This window comes from Selaginella moellendorffii, unplaced genomic scaffold, assembly GCF_000143415.4.
Source record: "Selaginella moellendorffii unplaced genomic scaffold, v1.0 SELMOscaffold_45, whole genome shotgun sequence".
NCBI classification, from domain to species: Eukaryota; Viridiplantae; Streptophyta; class Lycopodiopsida; order Selaginellales; family Selaginellaceae; genus Selaginella; species Selaginella moellendorffii.
In genome coordinates, this window is record NW_003314306.1 from 351,593 (window position 1) to 372,628 (window position 21,036).

At 49.4% G+C, this 21,036-nt stretch overlaps 5 protein-coding genes across 10 annotated transcripts; all 5 read left to right on the top strand.

Moving 5' to 3' along the window:
- Positions 1–21: 21 nt before the first annotated feature.
- On the top strand, positions 22–9,126 carry LOC9656299. The gene is made up of 36 exons (XM_024685614.1): positions 22–940; positions 995–1,112; positions 1,172–1,420; positions 1,598–1,759; positions 1,812–2,006; positions 2,058–2,152; positions 2,206–2,365; positions 2,416–2,813; positions 2,894–3,017; positions 3,068–3,118; positions 3,167–3,238; positions 3,291–3,383; positions 3,437–3,587; positions 3,636–3,973; positions 4,035–4,315; positions 4,367–4,666; positions 4,727–4,945; positions 4,997–5,087; positions 5,146–5,223; positions 5,272–5,562; positions 5,621–5,818; positions 5,874–6,290; positions 6,346–6,507; positions 6,554–6,859; positions 6,913–6,995; positions 7,048–7,152; positions 7,202–7,430; positions 7,485–7,823; positions 7,875–7,976; positions 8,031–8,174; positions 8,233–8,321; positions 8,377–8,459; positions 8,517–8,632; positions 8,685–8,770; positions 8,826–8,925; positions 8,984–9,126. Exons 1-36 carry the CDS (start codon positions 24–26, stop codon positions 9,047–9,049), a joined length of 7,008 nt encoding a protein of 2,335 aa, XP_024541382.1. The 5' UTR covers positions 22–23; the 3' UTR covers positions 9,050–9,126.
- A 97-nt stretch (positions 9,127–9,223) lies between these two features.
- On the top strand, positions 9,224–10,503 carry LOC9648236 (disease resistance response protein 206). The gene is made up of 2 exons (XM_024685615.1): positions 9,224–9,360; positions 9,454–10,503. Exon 2 carries the CDS (start codon positions 9,847–9,849, stop codon positions 10,423–10,425), a length of 579 nt encoding a protein of 192 aa, XP_024541383.1. The 5' UTR covers positions 9,224–9,360; positions 9,454–9,846; the 3' UTR covers positions 10,426–10,503.
- Positions 10,504–10,986: 483 nt separating this feature from the next.
- LOC9648237 (seipin-1) lies at positions 10,987–13,076 on the top strand. Of its 2 annotated transcripts, none has more exons than XM_024685725.1 (3): positions 10,987–12,272; positions 12,353–12,900; positions 12,966–13,076. In XM_024685725.1, exons 1-2 carry the CDS (start codon positions 11,052–11,054, stop codon positions 12,893–12,895), a joined length of 1,764 nt encoding a protein of 587 aa, XP_024541493.1. In that variant the 5' UTR covers positions 10,987–11,051; the 3' UTR covers positions 12,896–12,900; positions 12,966–13,076. The 2 variants fall into 2 exon arrangements, with proteins under 2 accessions (XP_024541493.1, XP_024541492.1); XM_024685724.1 differs by having other exon boundaries at positions 12,947–13,061.
- A 2,833-nt stretch (positions 13,077–15,909) lies between these two features.
- Positions 15,910–17,609, top strand: LOC112350093. 5 transcript variants are annotated; one of them, XM_024685731.1, is made up of 6 exons: positions 15,910–16,090; positions 16,137–16,234; positions 16,702–16,780; positions 17,265–17,350; positions 17,424–17,460; positions 17,514–17,609. In XM_024685731.1, exons 1-6 carry the CDS (start codon positions 15,933–15,935, stop codon positions 17,515–17,517), a joined length of 462 nt encoding a protein of 153 aa, XP_024541499.1. In that variant the 5' UTR covers positions 15,910–15,932; the 3' UTR covers positions 17,518–17,609. The 5 variants fall into 5 exon arrangements, with proteins under 5 accessions (XP_024541499.1, XP_024541496.1, XP_024541495.1 ...); XM_024685728.1 differs by lacking the exon at positions 16,702–16,780 and adding an exon at positions 16,956–17,193 and having other exon boundaries at positions 17,424–17,465; XM_024685727.1 differs by lacking the exon at positions 16,702–16,780 and adding an exon at positions 16,956–17,193.
- Positions 17,610–17,643: 34 nt separating this feature from the next.
- On the top strand, positions 17,644–20,109 carry LOC112350042 (pentatricopeptide repeat-containing protein At5g27110-like). Its single transcript, XM_024685502.1, has one exon. It carries the CDS (start codon positions 17,644–17,646, stop codon positions 20,107–20,109), a length of 2,466 nt encoding a protein of 821 aa, XP_024541270.1.
- Positions 20,110–21,036: the final 927 nt, after the last annotated feature.

Genomic DNA, 21,036 nt, shown 5'->3' on the forward strand with positions numbered 1-21,036 from the left:
TTAGGGTTTATGATCTTCTAGGCATGGAAGAGAATGGCAGAGGAGGGGCGATGGCGCTGATGGAATCCCGGCCTCGGGACCAACAGCAGAAGGAGGAGGGCGAGGATCGCGATGGCGAGGGTGAATTCCTGGCGACGGACGAGGAGCAGATCCTGGCTCGCGTCGCCGCGAATCATCTCTTCCTAGGTCAGTTTGAGGCGTTCCGGGCAGCGATCAAGACTCTGTCCGACAAGAATGCGATGGCCGCGATCGCATTGCTGCGGGCCGTGGTGGTTGTCGGTGGCCGCATGCCAGGTGTTTTGGTGGAATCGCCAGCGCAGCTCGCATGGATGTGTGTTTTGGAGTTGGAAGAACTGGACGGGACTTCCATTGCCGGCATCGAGCTCGTCAGGGAATTGGTGGAAATGCTCCTCCTGCTGGAGATGCTAGAAGGGAAAATCACTCTGGATGGTGCTGGGAAAAGGGAGATAGGTGATGGAACTTTAGGATCGAGTAGTAGTAAGGCACAGGGCAGTGGTGTCGACGCGACGGGAGAGTGTGTAGATAGTGAAGCGGCGAGTCGAGTGATAGACGCGGGGTTTTCGCACGATATCACCTTTTTTTTCCTCGGACGATTGGAGGGGCTGCTTGGTTCTTCGCAGCAGGGCCGTGTAAATTCTGGTTTTAGCGCAGAGCAGCTGGAGAAGTTGGAGAGCTGGGTCGAGTGTTACACCGTCGCTCAGCCTGAGACGATGGCTGCGATTTGTAGAAATATTCGAAGGCAGAGCGAGCTTGATGAGGAGTTCCGCGGGGATGGTTTCGGTTTTATCTTTCTTCAGCAGGTGCAGCTTGTTCATTTGAAGCGCATCAAAGAGTTTGTCGATCGAGGGGAATTAGAAAAAGGGATTTCCCACTTGAAGTACCTGGACGAGCGTTGTGGAGTCCCGGAGGCTGACTTCAGGTGAATCTATGCATTGATTGTAACTCATTGTTTGAGTTGTTCTGGTTCTGGCAGCGAAGTTGTATCGCTACTAGGTGACCGGTGCGTTGTGGCTGACAACAAAAGGCTGTTCTCCTTGGCTTATGAAGGCATTCTTTCTTCTGGTAGCACCCGATTGCTAAGTGTGTTGGAGGTAAGTCTTCGTGCTAACGCGACTTTCTGGCTCATCCTCGTCTGGTTTGCTGCTTCCAGGCTTCCCAGGATAAGCCTATTCAGGCTGAACAGGAAGTTCAAGGTGTTATTCCACGTCCATTTTGGAGTTTGCATCAGCAACGTGAAGCCTTGCAGCAACAGAATGTGTCAACGGTCGAGACAGTATTGCGGGAGTTCATGCGAAACGCTTTTCATCATTCTCGGGCGAAAGGAGAGCACGTCCTTGAGACAGCTACGAAGATTGCTCTGGATGCCATCAGGACGTCTCAACTCGAGCTTGCGGCAGATGTATGTATGCTTCCAGCCATTGTATCGTTTCTTACTGCATCCCTCCGCATTCCTTCGCATTGCACACAGGTAGACAGACAGATAGATTCTAATAACCTCATAAGCCTGAGTTTGATTTGTATGGGACTGTTTGGCAGGCTCTTGTAGTAAGTAATGTGTATGTGTTTTCCTCTTCAGGTTCTTGTTCCGTTTCCTAGGCTTCGCCCATTAGTTGCGGCCATGGGTTGGAACCTCTTGACGTGCAACACAACCGGCCGTCGTAATATGATGGAAATTCTTTGGTATTCGGAATCGAAACTCGGTAAAGGCTTTCCTACCTCAGGAAAGCTTGTCCATGAAGTAAGTTCTCTTCGACCGTGTAAAACGTTTTGCTGAGTTGCATTCCTTGCAGGTTTCGTGCATTGAAGACCTGTGTGATCGACTTTGCTACAACTTGGAAGTAGCGTATTTTGTAGCACAAGTAAAATCCGGCTCAAGAAATGAGTTTGAAGGGCCTCGCTTGCTAAAGAGTGAATCAACAGTACCGTCGGACAGTTTTGCAGAAAATCTTGTTCTTGAACGTCTTGCTGATGAGTCCCCTCTTCGTGTAAGTTCATCCATTAAAACTCTTGCTAATGAACGAACAAGCGGGCTGTAGGTTATCTTCGATATGATACCGAATCTAAGATTGCGAGATGCGGTAAATTTGTTGAAACTTCAGCCGGTTTCTTCATCTCTGGATTTGATGCATAGGTATGACGTCCGAGGTTTTGCGTCATCTGTTTGCTAACGTTCGGTCTTAAAAGGCATAATGATTTGGAACTTCTATATATGCATTATGCTCTTCAGGCTACAGCAGTAGCAATGATAGCAGTGACAGCAGAAGATAAAATTAAGACGGCGGGCTTGACATCGTTGAGTGAGCTTCAGCAACATCTCGAAGCGATAAAAACTCCAGTCCGCCGAGTAAGTGGAGAAATGAACTGTGGTGTGTATTAACTTGTGTTTGTTTTCAGCTCTGGATGCTCGGTATGATCGTCACATTCCTTCAAATGGAGGAGGAGCACGTTTTGGAAGACATGCCTATTGAGGAGGCTTTACAGTCGCTAGACACTTCTCAACGATTAATTGAGGACCGTGAACAACCTGTCATGCTTTTTGTGAGGCGCACGCTGGAAATACTGCATCGCTATCTCCCTCCCTCGGGTTTCAGTTTGGCTTATGGGAAAGCCAAACTTGATCCGGAATGGAGGGAGTGCTGGGAGAACGAGCGCCTCAAAATAAGCCGTTTTGTCGAGGACTGGAACTGGCGCTTGCTAGTGGTTGAAAGACTGATTTTGCGTCCTGAAGAACAACTGTCGTGGAAATCAGCTCTTGGTATTCTTCACTCCGCACCTCTTTCACTGCTAAACATGTAAGTTGCTTGGTTCTTTCTTTCTTTCTTTCTTTCTTTTCTTTTGTGTTTTGTTAATCCTTTCCCATTCGGGTCTCTAGGTGCATTTTGAGATCTGAATATGACTTAGCTAAGGATGCAGTCCAGCGGTACTCGCTTACGCTTGAAAATAATGTGCTACTGCATTTGGCTGAATGGCTTCATAATGCTGCTGGGGAAAAAAAGGTATGGGTTCCGCTTTGACGCTTTGGCATTTGTACTGAACTTTCCTTCAGGGTCCAGAAGAATTACAACGCTTTACTCGTTCATTGGCGCCAGAGTCAAGTGTAAGCTGATATTTTTAAGATCCACATTCGAGTTTAACGAAATTTCAGTGTGTAACTTGTTTGGATGTTGCTGCAACGCGCACATCATCTATTGAGACCTCCATGCTGCTTTTGGAAGAAGTAAGGGTTGAAACACAATTTCTCTGTGATTCACATCTCTTTCCATTTCCAGTCACGATCGTTGGTATCTGAGGCCACACATGAGCAGCATTTCGTACCACTTTTCAAGCGTGTTCTTCAAAGGTTTTACGAGTTGCTGGAACAGGTCGGGCTCTATTTCTTTCGCGTGTTTCGTGTGTAACACTTTGCGTTTTTCAGGGTCATAATCAACCCCTTCCTGTTCTTCTCTCTGGCACTAGTGCTTTTTCTGGCTCCGAAAGCCTGCGCCAGGGATCAAAGCAGCGGGCCTTGACCATGTTACATCAGATAATCGACGATGCACATAATGGGAAAGGCCAGTTTTTAAGTGGTAAGTTCGTTTAATACCTGTTCGAGCTTGTTTAATTTTCTTGTGTAGGCAAGCTTCACAACCTTGTAAAGGCCTTAGCGGATGAGGAGCACGAGGATCCTGCCTCGAGGCTGTTATTTTATCGAAAGCAGCAGGAGAATGGTTTCGCACTTGGTCTGGGATTTCGTCCTTTATTATTGAGGACACATGAAACAGCCGGAAGCACTGACGAGGCCTTACATCAAAGGCCGATAGGAAGGAGATATTTGGGACCGTTGCTGAACAAGCCTATGGCTTACTTGTCCGCGTTCATCCTCTATGTGGCAACCATTGGAGATATTGTCGACGGTGTGGATACAACTCACGACTTCAACTTTTTCTCGCTTTTGTACGAGAGTCCGGGTGATGTAAGAATGTTTCAGAGGATTTCCATTTTATATTTTCCCATGGAATTTATCTATTTTGCAGTTGCTAACTCGACTAGCATTTGAGAGGCGCAGCACGGATGGAGCTGCTAAAGTTGCTGAAGTGATGGGAATAGATTTGGTGCATCAAGTAATTTCTGCTTGTGTGTCGCCAGTTCTTCCTCCCAGCGCATCAACAATTTCTCAGCACCCATCCCATGAGCTGGACTTGGACACCATTAAGTTCTTGAGTACACTCTCCCCCGTGCGAACTATCCTGGCATGTGTATTTGGTAACAAGGACTCGAAAATTGGAAATGATTTTGCTGTCGAGCAAGCAGAAAGGTATCCTGTATTTTGCTAGTCGATGTTTCTCATCCGTTCCTTTGCTCACAGGTTTCCTTCATTGCAAAGATGGATTCAAATGCAAGCGAATTTGCAAACACTTCGTGACTCATCTATTCTGTCACCTAAGGAGGCTCTTGTACAGAAGGAAACAAGTCCGAGACGCTGTAAACTCAAGCGCGCTAGAGATTCTGAACTATTAGCCGATGAAGACGATCATGACGAAAGAAAGCAGGCCGAAACTGACACACAAGCGGAAATTCCAGCTGAAGGTGCTGTCATCAAAGAACAATCTATTCCTGCTAATCACGTTTGGGAAGATGAATATCCATATCACGAGGCTGTGGAGAGGTAAGCGTTTATTTATACTTTTCTTTGACATGTCTTTTCTCCTTTGTGTTTCTTCCAAAGCTTAATCAAGAATGGGAAGCTTGTAGACGCGTTAACTTTTGCCGATCGATGGCTAAAAGCTGGAGCTCCGGACAAACTCTTGCAACTTCTTATCGAAAGAGGTGAAGATAGCGCTCCGAGCTCTAGTCATTTGAGCCTCCACCATAACTTGTGGAACAGTAGCTGGCAATACTGTATACGTCTGAAGGACAAACGCCTAGCAGCGACGCTTGCTCTCAAGTAAGGCATGTAATTTGTGTTGTATATCTGAAACACCGGCTTGGCGTTTAGGTACTTGCATCGTTGGGAGCTGGATGCGGCTATCGACGTGTTGACCATGTGTAGCTGCCATTTGCCCACTGATGATGTTCTTTATGAAGAGGTATTAGCAGTTTCGGGTTATTCTATCAACGTTGTGTCTAAATGCTAGTCTTGCAAAGGTCATTCGGGTTAAAAAGCATCTGCAACAGTACCGCCAAATATTGCGAGAAGACGTCAAGTTTGAGAACTGGCAAGAGGTTTGCGACATTATACTTCGCGTCTTGTTATGACTGTCTTGCCTTCAGGTTGAGTCCTTATGTGATAGAGATCCCGAGGGCCTAGCTTTGAGGCTTGCTGGCAAAGGAGCTGTTACTGCAGCGCTAGATATTGCTGAGTCCTTCAAACTTTCAGATGACTTACGGAGGGAGCTCCAAGGTCGGCAGCTAGTGAAGCTACTTACAGCAGATCCCATAAGTGGTGGAGGTCCAGCTGAGGCTATCAGGTTTCTCGGTTCACTGAACAACCCCGAGGACGCATTGCCGGTTGCAATGGCTGCGATGGAGCAGCTACCAAATTTGCATTCTAAACAGCTTCTGGTAACATTTTGTTGACTTGAACCTTCTTACACTATTAAAATTAAACTACCGCATGCAGGTACACTTTCTTTTGAAACGGCAGATTGGCGTTCTCTCGGAAGAAGAGCACGACAGGATGGATCGACTGGCATTGGGCCTCAAAATGCTTGGTGCACTTCCCTTACCTTGGCAACAACGATGCGTAGGCTTACACGAACATCCGCAGCTTATACTAGAGACACTCCTTATGTGGAAGCAATTCCAGGCAGCGTCACAGGTATCCAATAATTTTTTGGCTGTATTTTGGTTATAACTATATCGAGTTTTTGCAGCTTTTGAATGCTTTTCCATCGTTGCGCAATGACAAACTCATAATCACATACGCTTCAAAAGCTGTATATGTTGCACCTGCATCTCCCGAACGGCAAACACATTATCTTCCAATCAAGCCGGCCTCTGGGAACAAAAATGGCAATAACCGAAGATTCACCTGGACACCGAGAGACGCGAGGAATAAAATCGATGGTACCCGAAAGAGAAAAAGTACCCTTCCACCATCACAGAAGGCCGCTTGGGAAGCTATGGCTGGGTATCAGGAGGATAGACCAATTGGACTCGGACCGGAAGGTTATGAGAAGCTTGCACCTCTAACTATGACAGATGGAGTTCTCTCTGGTGATCCTGTCAAAGACGAAGCCGTTCGTAGCTTTCATAAGTACGACAGTGCACCTAGTTTTGTCTTGTTCAAGGTAGCTATCGCTGGTTGTTTTGTTTTGTTTTTATTCTCACTAGCGTACTGTGCAGGCACTTCTGTCTCTTTGTTTTGATCAAGCAAGTGCTGCCAAGTCTGCGGTTGAACTGGCCGTTTCTCAAGTCCAGAGTATTCTCAGTGCAGACTGCTTACCAGCTGGAGCGAGCTCGGAAGCAATTGAAAGAGCATTTCATGCAGCGGGAACTTTTGTCCAGGTACCACTTTCTTGGCTTGTTTCTTCTTCGCCAATCCTTTTTGCAGGTACTACTGGATGCTAGAACTCAGCTTCATAAACTCTTGGGCAACAAAGAAGCACCGAGCCAGGAAATTCCAGATACTGTTTCAGAGTCCGGTACTGACAGTCAGTCTGCGACCAGTCTCACGAAACTATTGTCAGAAGCTGACATATGGTTAAACCGGGTGGAACTGCTACACTTTTTACTCGGTTCTGGTGTCACTGCCTCTGTAGGCGATGTGGCAGACGAAACCTCGGCGCTTCTCCTTCGTGACCGTTTGATCCAGGAGGAGCGATATGGTATGGCCGTATACACATGCACGAAATGCAAGGTAACTATTTCTCGGTGCTGCTAGCTTTGTGTGAGACCAATACTACTGTTCAGATCGACGTTTTTCCGGTTTGGGAAGCATGGGGTTACGCACTACTTCGGATAGAACATTATGCGCAAGCCAGGCTAAAGTTCAAGCAAGTATCTTTTTGTTTGACCATCTTATCACTCTAACCTGGCAACTTACAGGAAAGCATTTCAATTATACAAGGAAGATTCATCCAAGATTGTTCAGAGAATAGTTGACAATGTGGAGGCATGCCCTGCTGCTGATGTCCATGCTGCACGTTCTCTGTATGTTGTCATTCTCTCTCGACTTTGTTAACCTGTTTGCCTGCTATAGGTACGTTCACATGGCGAAGAGCGCTTCAAGCTCATCGGATGACTCGCTTTCCGCAGACTCATATTTGAACGTTCTTTACATACCAACATTCACAAGAGCTGATCGATCCAGGAGGACTACGGAAGAGGCGTCAGAGCGACTTTCTTATTTTAATGCGGACGAGATTTCGGTTCCTTTGAGCAACTTGGATAATGTCCGTTTCGAGGAATGCAAGTACTACTTGGACGAGGTAACTATTTCGATTTACCAGCTGGTAGATAATCAACTGTGGCTGGTTGGGCAGTATGGTCGTTCGCTGCTTCTTGGCTTCATGTTTCGACATGGTCGTTATCGTGAAGCTTGTTCGCTATTCTTCCCTGTGGGTACTCTTCCTCCAATTCCTGCAAACTTATCATCTGGAAGCGTCACAAGCTTGACAACAGAATATGGAACAGTGGACGATTTATGTGACTTATGTGTTGGATACGGAGCTATCCCGATTTTGGAGCATGTGATAGAGACTCGGATTTCTTCTGCTAGCAGCGAAGATACTCAAGTTTCGCAACATACATTTGCAGCTCTGACTCGCATATGCTTTTATTTCGAGACACACCGGCATTTCAACCATCTTTACCGGTTCCAGGTACCGGTTTCCTGCATGGTTGAACTTAAACTAAGGGGGATGGTTGTGCAGGTTTTGAAGAAAGACTACATTGCAGCCGGTTTGTGCTGCATCCAGCTCTTTTTAAACTCTGCAACACAAGACCAAGCTCTTCGAAATCTTGAGCGTGCTAAGGTACGTTTCTTCATCAATGGTTTGTGAATGATTGTGAGCTTATTTGAATGACAGGGTCATTTTGAGGAAGGGCTCCTTGCTCGTCAGCAAGCGATTGAGAACGTGAAGTCGGCTGCAAAGGCTTCTCGTGGAAAGAGTCCATCTGAAAAGCTGACTGACGAGGACTTGATAAAATTTTCTGCACGTTTGTCTGTTCAGGTACTGGCTCTTCTGAAACTTCGCGTGGGCCTGACGCTTATTTCATCTTGTTTTTCAGATGGAAGTGGTGAAATGCTTCAGCGACGCGGACGGCCCTCCATGGAAACGCTCTCTTTTTGGAAATCCTAATGACAACGATACTTTCAAGTGCGTATTTTCTTTTACCTCGCGTAGTTTCTCACGAGTGTTCATCGCGCTCCAGACGAAGGTGCGAAGTGGCTGAGGCGCTTGTGGAGAAAAACTTTGACTTGGCATTTCAAATAATCTATGACTTCGGACTTCCTGGTGAGTAATCACTCTTTCAAAAGTCGTGCATACCATTGTCTGGCGTTCTGTTTGCAGCTGTCTACATATATGCTGGTGTAGCTGCTGCGTTGGCAGAGAAACGCAAGTACAATAACTTGGTAGACCTGCTACGAAACATCAAAGGAACGATCGACAACGAGGACCTCGACCAGGTTATTATTTGGAAGGAGGTGTTTTGCAGCTAACGCTTTTATAACGTTCCAGATAATTGGAGCGGCCATTTCGGTCTATGCCAACAGGCACCGTGAGAGGCCCGACAGGCTTATTGAGATGTTGTCGAGTACTCACAGGTGCGTGGCGAGCTCTTTTGCTTTCCTTTTTGGTTAAACATTTGCCTCTGTGCAGGAAAGTCTTGGCGTGTGTCATGTGTGGACGTTTGAAAACGGCATTCCAGATCGCCTCTCGCAGCAACAACATTGGAGATGTTGAATGGGTTCGGCAACAGGTAAGCAAGCAAGACACTTGCATGCCATGTTTTATCTTCTGTCTTCTTTTCTTTCCAGGCTCGAATGACTGGCGCATTGCCAGTCGAAGACATGTGCAAGCAGTGGCTTGCGCGTGCATCCTGATCATCAGTTTGGCTTTTGTAAGTTTTGGCATGTATCATATCGCACCGGTTTGTAAATTCGACACACAATACTCTCAATACTCTTCTTCTTTACGAGCTTGCAGGGTATAAGAGGTCTAACTATAGCTCAAAGTCTCAAAATCTCGATCATAGAGCCTCCACGAAGTCCATGAACATGGCGGTCTGGTTCTTTTTTAGTTTAACCTGTGGACCTTTGGCACAAGCAGGCTGACAGCAGCGCTCTTAATTTTTTACTTGTTACACGACGCAGGGCTCGCTCGCTGGCCTGGCAAGATTTTGAGGATCTCCACAGTAAGTTCTAGTGGCACTTGAGATTTTTAGAGAAGATAAATCGGTATCGCTACAGTTTCGATTTACATAGACATTTCTTTTCACGTTTGGCAGATGATCATTTTCGCACTATAGCTCTCTTCGAATTTTCGGAGAAGAGACGGGTCGGACACCATTGCGCGAAAAAGGTCTGCTTCTCTCTCTCTCTCTCTTTTTTCTTTTTTTTTTTTTTTTTTTGGAACTACCGGTCAATCTATTTCTTACAGGTCAAAAAACGAATCAAAGAACGAGGAGAAGACAACAATATATTATGTCCGCAGAGCATCTCCATCCGAAGCACTGCAGCGATGGAAACTTGCTATGGTGGTCAACAATTCGCAGCTAAGCTTTTCCAGTATATAATCAACCCATACTTCTCTCGGGAATGCCAGGGCCTTTCTCTCCAAAGAGGAAAGAAAGAAACCAAGGTCTCTCGAGCTCTCCATTAGTACACCTTCCAAAGAAGAAATGGATCATAGAAGTTCTTGCAAAACTCTCTTCTGCGTGATCATCCTCGTCGCTCTCGCTCTCTTGATCCTCCCCGCTCGCGCCGCTCATCACTCCTCCAGTCCCAAATCGCCCAAGAGGCCCTCCACGTACAAGTTCTTCTGGCACGACACCCTCCAAAACACGACGCATCCATGGACGAACACCGCCGCGGAGGTGGCCGGCCCAAACCACAACATCACCGGCCTGGGATTCGGCAAAGTCATCGTCTTCAACGATTCGCTCACGCTGGCGCCAGCGCTGGGATCCAAGCTCCTGGGCCGCGGCCAGGGCGTCTACATCTACGATCGCACCCAGGCCGGGATCGCCTTCAACGCGCTGCTCGTCTTCTCGGCGGTGATCGAGAACGAGGAGTACAATGGCACGCTCAACTTCATGGGAGCGGATCTTATCCTGGCGCCCAGCAGGGACATCTCGGTGGTGGGCGGCACTGGCGACTTTGAGATGGCGCGCGGGATCGCGAACCTCGTCACGCATTCCATCGATGGCGATACGTTCATCGTCAATGTCACCAGTAGATTGTACTACCCAAACTATTGATTGATCGATACTGCCACTTGGATCATCTTTTTCTTTGTGGAACAACAATAAGATAGATTCCGTACGGCTTTACTTGAAGAGATTGAAAAAGGTGGCATGGTAATTCTTATTGCCTGGCACTATACTTTTAAAGTTTGCCTTCCCTAATATTAGTTTCTGTTAAATTTTGTAGCGAGGCTATCTTGATCTATGTGTGAGAAATCCATTTAAGTTTTGTTTTTGGTTTCTCAAGACTTGGATTATCTTTTTCTTTGTGGAAGATAGATTGATCGAGATGCTTGGATCATCTTTTTCTTTGTGGAAAAATTGATGGTGGCGTACACAAATAAGAAGAAGAGATTCCCCTGCCTTACTTTATTCGAAAGAGTGATTGAGTTGACCATTCTAAAGTTTCTCTTCTCGGATTTTTAGAGTTCTTCACGAATAGTTCTTACGTTAGACCCTTTTCTTGCTACTTACGAAAACCCTAAAATTAGCTTTAATCGTTGTCGAGGGATATGCTTGGCCTAAATGCCACTTCATCGGTTCTTCTTTAAGCCCTAAACTCCTGTGCTAGGGAGGGGAGAAAGAGCTTGCGGCGAGGTATGTGATCTTAGAGCAGCGAGGAGGATTTTCTGGAGAGGATCATGGCGGAGGAGGAGGCTTTCAGTGACGCGCTCGCCTTCCCGGATGAGCCCCGCAAAGAGATGAGTAGCGGGCGGAATGGGAGCTTGAGGAACAGGAAGAAATGCAAGGATCGTTCGCTGGACTGGCAACGCGAGGAAGAAGCTGCTCTAGAAAAGGGGGAAAACGGGAGCCATAGCCTTACAGGAGAAGAGGATAGTCACTCAGAGATAAGCGAAATCGAGCAGGCTTCCGACGATGAAATCGTCCAGCCAGAGCGAGATTCACGACGAGAAAGCTTGGACGGGATCGGCGAGGTCGAGCAAGTTCCCAGGCATGACACCGACGAGACGAGCTCCACAGAGACATTAGATGAAGTTGATGGAGGAGAAAGCCACCACCCCGAGGTGAGCTTAGAACCGAGCGAAAGAGACGCGCTCGAGCAGGTTGACACGGACGAAACGAGCTTCACAGATCGACTAAGAGCTCTTCGTCAAGCTGGAAGTGACCACCAGTCGGAGATAACCGCAGAAGTGATTGGAAGCGAAGAACTCGAGCAAGTTTCCAAGCGCGACGCCGGGATTTTTTACGACGTTATCCGGCCAGTTTTCATGGATTCAGCAGAAGAAGCTGGCGAGAAGCCTCAAGCAGCGAGGCGAGAAGTTTACAAGATGCCGGACAGTGTCGAGAATGGCAACGAGAGCAGTCTCATCTTCTGGCCAGCGAATTTCATCGTCCTTGCCGTGGCCTGGCAGCTCAAGGTCATCTTCCTTGCGTGCACCACCGCCGTCTCCACCCTCGGGTTGCTCTACGCCTTCGTCCTCGACCCGGTACAAATGACCAGCGCTGCGGGAAAGAACCTCTCGGAGCTTTTCAACTCTCGCGTCAAGCCACTCGCGTCGGACTTTGCTCCACGGCTCGCCAGCTTCGTCCAGAGATTTGGATGGGGAGTTTTAGCAGTGACTTACGCGCTGCTCATGCTCGCCTTCCTCGTCCTGCCCGTGCTGCTCGTCGAGTACTTCTACGTGACCAAGTTCGTGGAGGTACCTCTCGACGTCAAGGCTCCGCTCTACTTCAACTACACCGAGGCTCGCCCCAGCGCATACTTTAGATTCATCTCCGAGGCCGGGACTGGCGAAGAGCTTTCACGGTGGCCGCCAGCATTCTCCTGGGATAAGCTCCGCGTCGGGGTGTCGTTAACTCTCCCTGAGTCAGATTATAACCGGCAACTTGGGATGTTTCAGGTGAGAGCTCACTCTCTTTTCTTCCTTGCTTTGCTTGCATTTTCTTTCTTCGACTTCAAGCATGTCCTTTTTCCGTGAAGGTGGCAGCGGAGATACTGTCAGCGCGGAACGAAGTCGTCGTCAGATCCAGTCGCCCGTGCATGCTCCGATTTCAAAGCGTCCCGATACGCTACGCAAGGACGCTCATCTACTCAGTGCCGGTCCTTCTCGACGTGGCCGGGGAGTACCAAGTCCTGCAGCTGGAAATGATAAACCTGAGACGACCGCGCGCGAGTCCCGTGCACGTCGCCAGCGTGAAAGTTTTGCTGGAGCCGAGAGCTGGATTCGGGCCAGGATCTGGTCTTCCGGAACTTTACGTGTCGGAGATCCAGATCCGTGCCGACCTGCCGTGGAAAAAGTCGCTGGTTTACAAGTGGAGGAGGACACTCTACGTGTGGAGCGCGACGGTGCTGTTCGTGACCGAGCTTGGCATCGTCCTGTGCTGCTTCCGCCAGCTGCTCATCCCGAAGAAAACGAGGCAGCGGCAACTCCAGCACAACAATTCTTCGGATCCCCCCTCCACTACAGCGTCCCGAAGAGCGAGAAGTCAAGTGAAGAAGCGCGTTTCGTTCCAGGAAAACTAGACCAGGTATGGTTTCGTCTTAAACTTCTCTTTTCTTACACTTATTTTCCAGCTTTGTATGACACGATCAGGTGATATACAATCTTTCTCTCGGGTCTGCCTTATAGTAGGACCGGTCACGAGCAACGATCGGTACGTTTTTTTATATGCTACGAGAGGGAAAATTTATACCATTGAAGAAGCGAGAGAGATGCGGGAGCATCGACGTCAGGATGCATTTACGAGGGTGATGCTGATGTCTGGAGATCACAAAGAGCAAAAACACGGAGAGGCGAAAAAAAAATGGGCGAAACAACGATCTCGCCATGGACTTTGTGAGTGATTACTTCCATTCATTCCACTTTTGTTCTAACTCTCTCTGTTCTTCCACTCCAGGAACGCGAAAGTAGGAGACCCAGCACCGAAAGAAAGGAAAAACTTCGCGATCAGTTACAACCGCATCCCCTTAAGTCGTCTGCAAGCTCTGGACAAATTCTGGGTGGTCTTGGCGGGATTTGCAGCATTTCCTTTCGCTCATCCTGGCCGTCGAATCCATCCGACGGCAGCCAGCCGAGCACACTTGTCCTATAGAGAAGGTGCTGTAAGGTTTTTTTTGTTTTTTTTTTTTGGTCCTTGTGAATTTTATTTTTTTTTTGTGTTTACGTGCTTGCTCTGCAGACATGGTTGGTGCCATTGCTGCCTAGCAAGTTGTTCGCCGGTCACCTCAAGAACAGGCTTTTGCTCGCTCCTTTTCTCGGCTCTTCCAACTTTTTTCTAAGTGGAAGAGCACTTTGATCCGGAAGCGCCAGTAATCTAATCGCTAGCTCCAATGCTGCCACGGAGTTTTCTATCAATCCATCGCGAGAGGGGTGTGTTTGGCGCTTTCGATAGCTCACGTCTGGCTAGCCAAGGAGCGCGAGTTTTTTTTGGAGATCATGGATAGAATTCACAAAGAGTGTTATTTACCTGTGGAATGGAGAGTACAAATTTTTCTTTTCTTTACACGAGAGCGAGGAGGAGAAACACAAATGCTGCACGCTCGAGAGAATCGAGAGTGTTATTTGGAGGGCGCTATCCTCTGATCGAGAGAACCAAGCGATAGAACCAAAAAGAAAACGTTGGGAAGAACTACAACGAGAAAACGAGAAAAGGGGAAAAAACTGCTCACAACTTCCACAAACCTGGGGAAAATGCTGCCTCGCCTACAAACAATCTTATGGAGGAATCGAGATCGCCAAATGGAAGGAGGAGGAAGGAATCCAGCGGAAAGAAAGAAAGAAGTCCAAGGAAGAACGACGAAGAACTCTTCTCCTCCCCGCTTTTGTGCTGCTGCTACTTATACTAGACCAGTGAAAAAGAATAAAAATCCCTCCTTTCGCTCCAATCCACCCCTCCCCATTCCATTTGGGCGATTCCCTCTTCTCCCATGCTCCAATCTAGTAGGTCTTGTATGGATCCTCTGCGAGGAGCTGCCTGGTGGTGGCATCCATCTTCAATCCCAGATCCATGACGTGCTGCTGCTCCGCGAGGGAGAGATCATCCATCTCCATCGCCGAAGACATGGCCCCTGCTCCAATTCGTGCTCCCTGCGCTGCCATGGGCATCGCCGCCGCGATGACAATGCCAATCAGCAGCACCAGCGCTGAGATCTTCCTGAGAATCGCCTGCAATGCCATCGCGCCGAAGAGATTTCGCTGCGGGCTGGAAAGAAATTCTTCCCTCACTCTCTCGCACAGAGCTCTCTCTCTCTCTCCCTGGCGAAATAGGGTAAGCCCAGGGCCGGGTATTTATCTTCTGCAATTACTCCACGTCGAAGAAATTACCCAGTCCCTCCCTGGGCCGGGGATTTTCTTCACACACGCTGAGACACGCTCTTTGTTTTTACGTGGGGTAAGTCGCGAAGTCCCGCCATTGGGCCAGCTGTCAAAGTCTCCTACTGTAACGTAGTTATATGTGTAACTACCATTTTAGGTCATCTTTTACGTTACATTCTACGGAATATTTCCCTGCATGACGACGGCTGATCTCAGCCGTGGGTTCCTTAGCGTACGGCAGGCGTACGAAGGGGATATTCTTGGGGCATATGCTGATCCCACGGCGGTCGCTGTGATGGAGATGGTTGTTGCGCCGGCTACGTGCCACGATGGGAACGACGCAACAACGCAAAGTTTTAATTTTTGTGCGACAACGCGTCTATTTTTTTTTTTGGTACTTAGTTCTTTTCTATTTGGAGTTCTTTTCTTTGGGTTTTTATTCGCTACAACGTGTTTCCAATGGGGACAGCAATGCTTAACTTCAGTGTTTATGGACGAGCTTGGGAATTCTGTGTTGGCCTTTTCCTGGAGGGTTGGGCCTTGTCTATAATGAGTGATTTCTTTGGTTGAGACGTGTGTTTGGAGACCTGGCGGTGGTACAAGGAACCCTAAAAAATTCCTGGATCTTGGAGCTTTCTAGAAACTTTTGGATGGACCAATTCAAAGCTCTCCCCTTTTCTTAATTCGTAGAAACCCTAATAGGAGGAACCCTAAAGCTAGCATTTGCATTTTTCCTATCCTACATTTGATCAGGCTCTCTGCAGGGAATGTCATGAGCTACCATCGATCAATCAACCCTCGGTCAGTACTGGAGGAACATCCACTTCAAGAGAATGCCTGTCGAAAAGCTCAAAGAACAACCAACCGATCGATCTCTCGATCGCGAGAAAAGCGAGAAAAAGCTAACCTTCCCAGCGCGTCGCCTCGGAGCTCACCGCGATCCCGGTCACCAGTCGCGCCGCCGCCGTGGCGCTGTGCTTGGGCACCATGGACGAAATCCCCCTGTGGATCCTGGAAACAAAATCTCCTTTGTGCTCGATCGATCGAATCCATGCACTGGAAATTCACCTGATCCTGGCGCTCGCCTGCCCCTCCGGCGATGGGATCGCGATCGATCGCCGCAGTGGCCGCGCGCCTGGAATCCCGAGCTGGGGAAGCCTCCTCAATTCTAGCCGCCTCATCACTCTTGCCGCCATCGCTTTTCTTCTATAGAGCTTATAAACCCTAGGGTTTTAGACTAGGGCTATGGCAGCGGCCAATGTAGGTCGCATGGCGGGGCGCTTCGCCTTCCGCGCTCGCGCTGCCAGGCCGCAATTCCATCCCAGGTCCTCCGGCGCCCAACCGCAGTACCAGTTCCATCGATCGTTGCCTCGATCGTTCGAAGAAGCTCGAATCAAGACCAGGTATACATTTATTTCTCTTCTGGCATTCTTTCGATCGAATTGCCAGGCTTCGTCGGGAGCTCGTGTCGCTGTTTCCTTTGCACAATGCCACGGCCTCGTCCAGGCTCGTCTCGCTGATTTCCGGTGGATCCAAGAGCCTAGAATGTAAGGAAAATTCTTTCTTTGTCTTTGTTTGCTATGAAGCTTGCTTGCATTGTTGTTTGTTTCTTCCCTTCGGATCTGGGGGTGGTCTCTCGCGCTTTCTTGCGGCATTTTTTTTTTTTTTTTTCATGCGCGTTTTCGGGTTGCAGGCATTTTCTTGAAGTGGGTGTCTCTCGATAATTTCAGGCCGCTGCTACAGTCGAGGGGACGATGATGGCTGAGTCTCTCAGAATTTAGCACACTATCCTTGGAGTCCATCGTCCGTTGTCACAGATGAATCTGTGGCTTTAATTTCCGTGTTTTTTCTTTCCTGTTCTTGTCTTCCCTGAGCTATGATCACCAGCTAGAGGTACCTGTATCAACCCAGGTTTTCAGGCAAAACGAATTTTTTCATTTCGTCGAGCTTTTCTAGTGCCTTTGTATTTCCCTGTTTCTGGATGGTGGTTCATGTGTTGTGTTTCTCTACCCAGGTTGGCTCCAGCACTGCCTAAGGTCTCCGAAAAGCGTAGCGTCAGAACCGTCACGAGAGCAGTGTTTTGAAGCATCAAGGTTCTCTCTTCTTTTCATTTCGTTGTTCTTTCGCTTCTTTTCCATGGCATGTTTTACTGGTCTCTTCCTGCCAGGTGATGCTATTGAATTCTTGAGGTGCGTGGATAGTCTTCTTTGCTTGTTGACAAGATTGGCGAGAGTTTATCATCGCGAATAACAAGAGCTTTTTCTTCAGTGTTATCTCTCGGCCAGTCGGCATTAAGTTCCCAGTCAGAAACGATAAGAGAGGGTGTGGGGTTTAGACGTGTTTTGGCTATGGCTGCGAGATTGGTGGTAGCAGGGCGAGTAGCAGCTCCTCCCGCCCGACTACTTTCGCCCTCTCCTCGCGTCCATCGAGCTACATTCGTCACAACGTCCCGCTCTTCTGGTGGTTTTCATTTGGAGCAGGATGGATTATCCTCTTCCAGCTCACGGTCTTCTTGCTTTTCCTCCTTCCAGTTCCTGTTTCTCGGTCTCTCACGAAAAAGCTTGTTTGTCCTTCCAGGTCTGCTGTACCTTTGTCCCCTGTCCCCAAGAAACGTAATGCTACGAGGATTTCGCTGGGAGCAGCAGTGCTTCGCAACTTTCAAGGTTTTGCTCGCTGTAAATGCCTCGGTGAGGCATTTTAAAGAGTGTCTAGCTAAAAGTTCGAGTTTTTCTCCAGCAGGATTCGAGCATTTCAGCCGTCTCAAGGATGATGGGTGATGTAGTAAGATTGATTCGTTTCTCATTTACTCACTGTGTGCTCTTACAGTTGAGAAGAAGAACAAGAAGCTATGGAGGATGCCAATCTCTTGACTTGTAGCACGGTCACGGTTTGACGAAATTTGAGCTCTTTTTCTTTTTGTTCTACTGAGGGTTTGATAGGGTTTTGTAGCTTAGGAATGCAGAGGATTTCCAGTCCAGACGTAAGGAGCTCCCAACAGCGCACGCTCGAGAGACTGGAAAAAGCCAAGAGGATTTTCATTCTGGTGTCCGAATTGAAGGCTTGCAGCAGCTCTAAGGACTTGGACAGAGGTAGGAAAATCCATGCCCGAGCTGTAGCAACTGGAGAGAGCTCCAACATCTACGCAGCGACAACTCTCATCAACATGTACTGCAAATGTGGAAGCCTGGTGGACGCTCGCAGCGTGTTTGACAGAATGCCACTTTGCAACGCCGTGGCATGGACTGCTCTCATGCTGGGTTATGCGGAGAACAGCTTGGAGGAACAGGCCTTGGAACTCTTCTCCGCTATGCAGTCGCGGACATTTAGCTGCGTCCCTGACTCGCGCACCTTCGTGGTGGCTCTCAAGGCGTGTGTTGGACTGGCAACGAAGGAAGCTGTCCAGGACATCAACGGGAAGCTTGTGAAGATGAAGTCACTGGAGAAAGGAATGGCTGTTCACCACCAAGCCGTAAGAGTATTACAGGGAGCTTTAGCTATAGCACAAGATATCTACCTGGGAAGTGCGCTCGTCAACTTTTACGCAAGATGTGGGGACTTGAGCAGCGCTAGCAGAGTTTTCGACGAGATGTCGAGCCGGAATGCTGTCGCCTGGAACGCTCTGATGCTCGGGTATACGGAGAGTGGCGATTCGGAGCGGGCTTTGGAGCTGCTGGAACGGATGCTGGGCGAGGGTTGCACTCCCAACGCCAGGAACTTCGTGGCGGCGTTGAAGGCCTGCTCGAGTTTGGCCGGGGACGAGGCTGGCAGCAAAGTCGATGGGAAACTCGTCAAGGTGGTGTGCTTGGAAAAAGGCGTGGCCGTGCACTCGCAGGCCGTCAAGTATGGCTGCGAGGCGGACATCTTCGTCGGGAGCACGCTGGTGGACGTCTACTCCAAGTGTGGAAGCCTCCTCGACTCTTGGAGAGCTTTCGAGCGAATGCCGAGGCGGAACGCGGTGTCGTGGAACTCACTGATGCTGGGGTATGCCGAGAACGGGGAGCCGGAAGCAGCACTCGATTTGTTTGTCCGCATGGCCAACGAAGAAGACGAAGCTAGTCCAGACGATCGAAGCTACGTTGCCGCGCTCAAAGCCTGCGTTATTCTGGCAGCCAAGGAAGAGGAAGGCCGCGGAGAGAAGCTGGTGAAGGTGGCAGCGCTCGAGAAAGGGATGGCTATTCACGCTCGAGCTGCGAGTAAGCACTTCGAACGGGATATCTTCGTCGCCAACATGCTCGTGGACATGTACTTCAAGTGTGGAAGTATGGCGGACGCTTCCCGAGTCTTCGGCAGGATAGAGAATCCGACAGTGGTTTCCTGGACGTCGTTGATACTGGGATACATCGACAACGGCGAAGGAGCTCTGGCTCTCAGGCTCTTCGATCAGATGCAAGCTCGGGGTTGCCGGCCGAGTGCTCAGACTTTCGTGGCCGCGATGAGAGCTTGCACTTGCGAGGCTTCGAAAGAAGGTGGCGATGGGAAGCTTGTCAAGAAGAAACAGTGGCTGCAGCGCGGGATGGCCGTCCACGATCAGGCAGTAAAGCGGGGACTGGAATCCAACATCTTCGTGGCAAGCGCAGCGGTGGATCTCTGCTCCAAGTGTGGCAGCATGGACAACGCCCGGAAGATCTTCGAGCAAAGTCCCTCGAGCCACGGTTTGGCCTCGTGGAACGCACTGATGCTCGGCTACGTGGAGAACGGCGACGCAGCATCGGCACTCGGCTTGTTCTCGCGGCTCCAGCGGCAGAAAAACTCGTGGAGCTCGTCACCCAACGCTAGAACTTACGCTGCTGCGCTCAAGGCCTGTGGAGCTCTCGGTCTTCTCAGCTCAACCAAGCTCGTCCACGCGGAGATCTGCCGCTGCGGAGCCTCGTCCGACGCAGTGCTGGCCAACTCGCTCGTCGACGCCTACGGCAAGTGCGGCGGCCTCGACCACGCGCAGCAAGCTTTCGACTCCATCGCCAGCCCGGACGCCATCACCTGGAACGCGCTCATCACGTCTTACAGCTCCCAGGGAGACACCAACCGAGTTTTCCAGCTCCTGGGCGAGATGCTAGGCCGGGGATGGGAGCCGAGCGCCGTGACTTACACCTCGCTGCTCATCGCGTGTAGCCGCGGGGGTCTGGTGGATCGGTGTTGGAAGTTCTTCCGGGAGATGGAGTCCAAGCACGGGGTGGCTCCTCGCATCGAGCACTACCACTGCGTGATGGACACACTGGGGCGAGCCAACCGGGTGGAGGAGGCGGTGAGGCTGGCGGAGGAGATGCCGTTTGAGCCGAGTGGAGTGACTTGGACGACGGTGTTGAGCGCTTGCGAGAGCGTGGAGGCCGGGAGGGGCGCGTTTGGATCGTTGCTCGGGATGGAGGAGGCGGACAGGAAGGCTGGCTGCGCTCTCATGTCCAACTTGTGTAGTAGTAAAATCTAAGTCACACGTCCTTTTAAATAGCTGATAACTAAAAGCTTTTCACTCTCTGAAGCTCGTATCGTTTAATGGTAGCAATATAATAATTTTTTTAAATGTAGAATTGTGTAGTTATAAGATTAAAAGAAGTGGTCTTCATCCAGTTGGTAGAGGTACAATCAGCAAAAACCATGAGACCTAAAATTTGATAAAGCTCATCACGGATATGTTAGTCCAGTAACTTCAAGACTTGGGCTTTTTCTTTGCAGGAGGTTCTTCTTCCACCATCGTCTTCTTAGCAGCCTCAATCCATCGCAAGGCACCACCCGAGAGGCGCCAGTGGCGCTCGTGCTTCAAAATCCACAGGACTCAAATCCCAGGCCTTCCAAACGCCATCTTCATCGCCCGGGCTTCCATCACCTCTGCCTCCATCGCATCCCTGTAGCTGTGGCCTCTGCGCCCCCTTTAATGGTGCCATGCAAGAGTTCGGCGTCCGCTCGCTTCAACACAGAGCTCACTCCTGGGAAAGAAGTTATGCAGCACGGCTCCTTGTCCACGGGGGAGCACGGCAGCAAGAAGTACTGGAATGATCTGAGCAGCTTTGGCTTTTCTGTCTTCGTCTTAAAGTCCAGAGGATCCCAGCACTAGATGAAGTCGTGGCACGCATCAGCGCAAAGTCGCAGCCCTCGTCCCTGGATATGTTTTTCAGATTGTACCGTGGCTTGTCTGCCATATCGAAGTGCTCTGGTCGGACAAAATCTCCATTCAGGCACCGGGTACACGACTTGGTCACACGAGCAGATGTAAGGAAGAAGTGGGGGCTGAGTGCTATGCCACTGCCAAAGCTAACGATCCCACTCTCATGTGTTGCACGAATGGCCTCCTTGAGTATAGCTGGTTTTCCATACACTGAGCTGCCCAATCTGGGTGGATCACCCGCTGGGAAGATAA

Bases quoted from the DNA above. Each gene is read 5' to 3' on its own strand.
- LOC112350093 (XM_024685728.1), top strand. From the start codon at position 15,933: ATGGCAGCGGCCAATGTAGGTCGCATGGCGGGGCGCTTCGCCTTCCGC. The intron at 16,091-16,136 runs GTATACATTTAT...TCGAATTGCCAG, and splicing joins GAAGCTCGAATCAAGACCAG to GCTTCGTCGGGAGCTCGTGT. The intron at 17,351-17,423 runs GTTTTGCTCGCT...GTTTTTCTCCAG, and splicing joins AGTGCTTCGCAACTTTCAAG to CAGGATTCGAGCATTTCAGC.
- LOC9648236 (XM_024685615.1), top strand. From the start codon at position 9,847: ATGGATCATAGAAGTTCTTGCAAAACTCTCTTCTGCGTGATCATCCTC.
- LOC9648237 (XM_024685725.1), top strand. From the start codon at position 11,052: ATGGCGGAGGAGGAGGCTTTCAGTGACGCGCTCGCCTTCCCGGATGAG. The intron at 12,273-12,352 runs GTGAGAGCTCAC...TTTTCCGTGAAG, and splicing joins GGCAACTTGGGATGTTTCAG to GTGGCAGCGGAGATACTGTC.
- LOC112350042 (XM_024685502.1), top strand. From the start codon at position 17,644: ATGCAGAGGATTTCCAGTCCAGACGTAAGGAGCTCCCAACAGCGCACG.
- LOC9656299 (XM_024685614.1), top strand. From the start codon at position 24: ATGGAAGAGAATGGCAGAGGAGGGGCGATGGCGCTGATGGAATCCCGG. The intron at 3,588-3,635 runs GTAAGTTCGTTT...TTTCTTGTGTAG, and splicing joins GAAAGGCCAGTTTTTAAGTG to GCAAGCTTCACAACCTTGTA. The intron at 7,977-8,030 runs GTACGTTTCTTC...TTTGAATGACAG, and splicing joins GAAATCTTGAGCGTGCTAAG to GGTCATTTTGAGGAAGGGCT.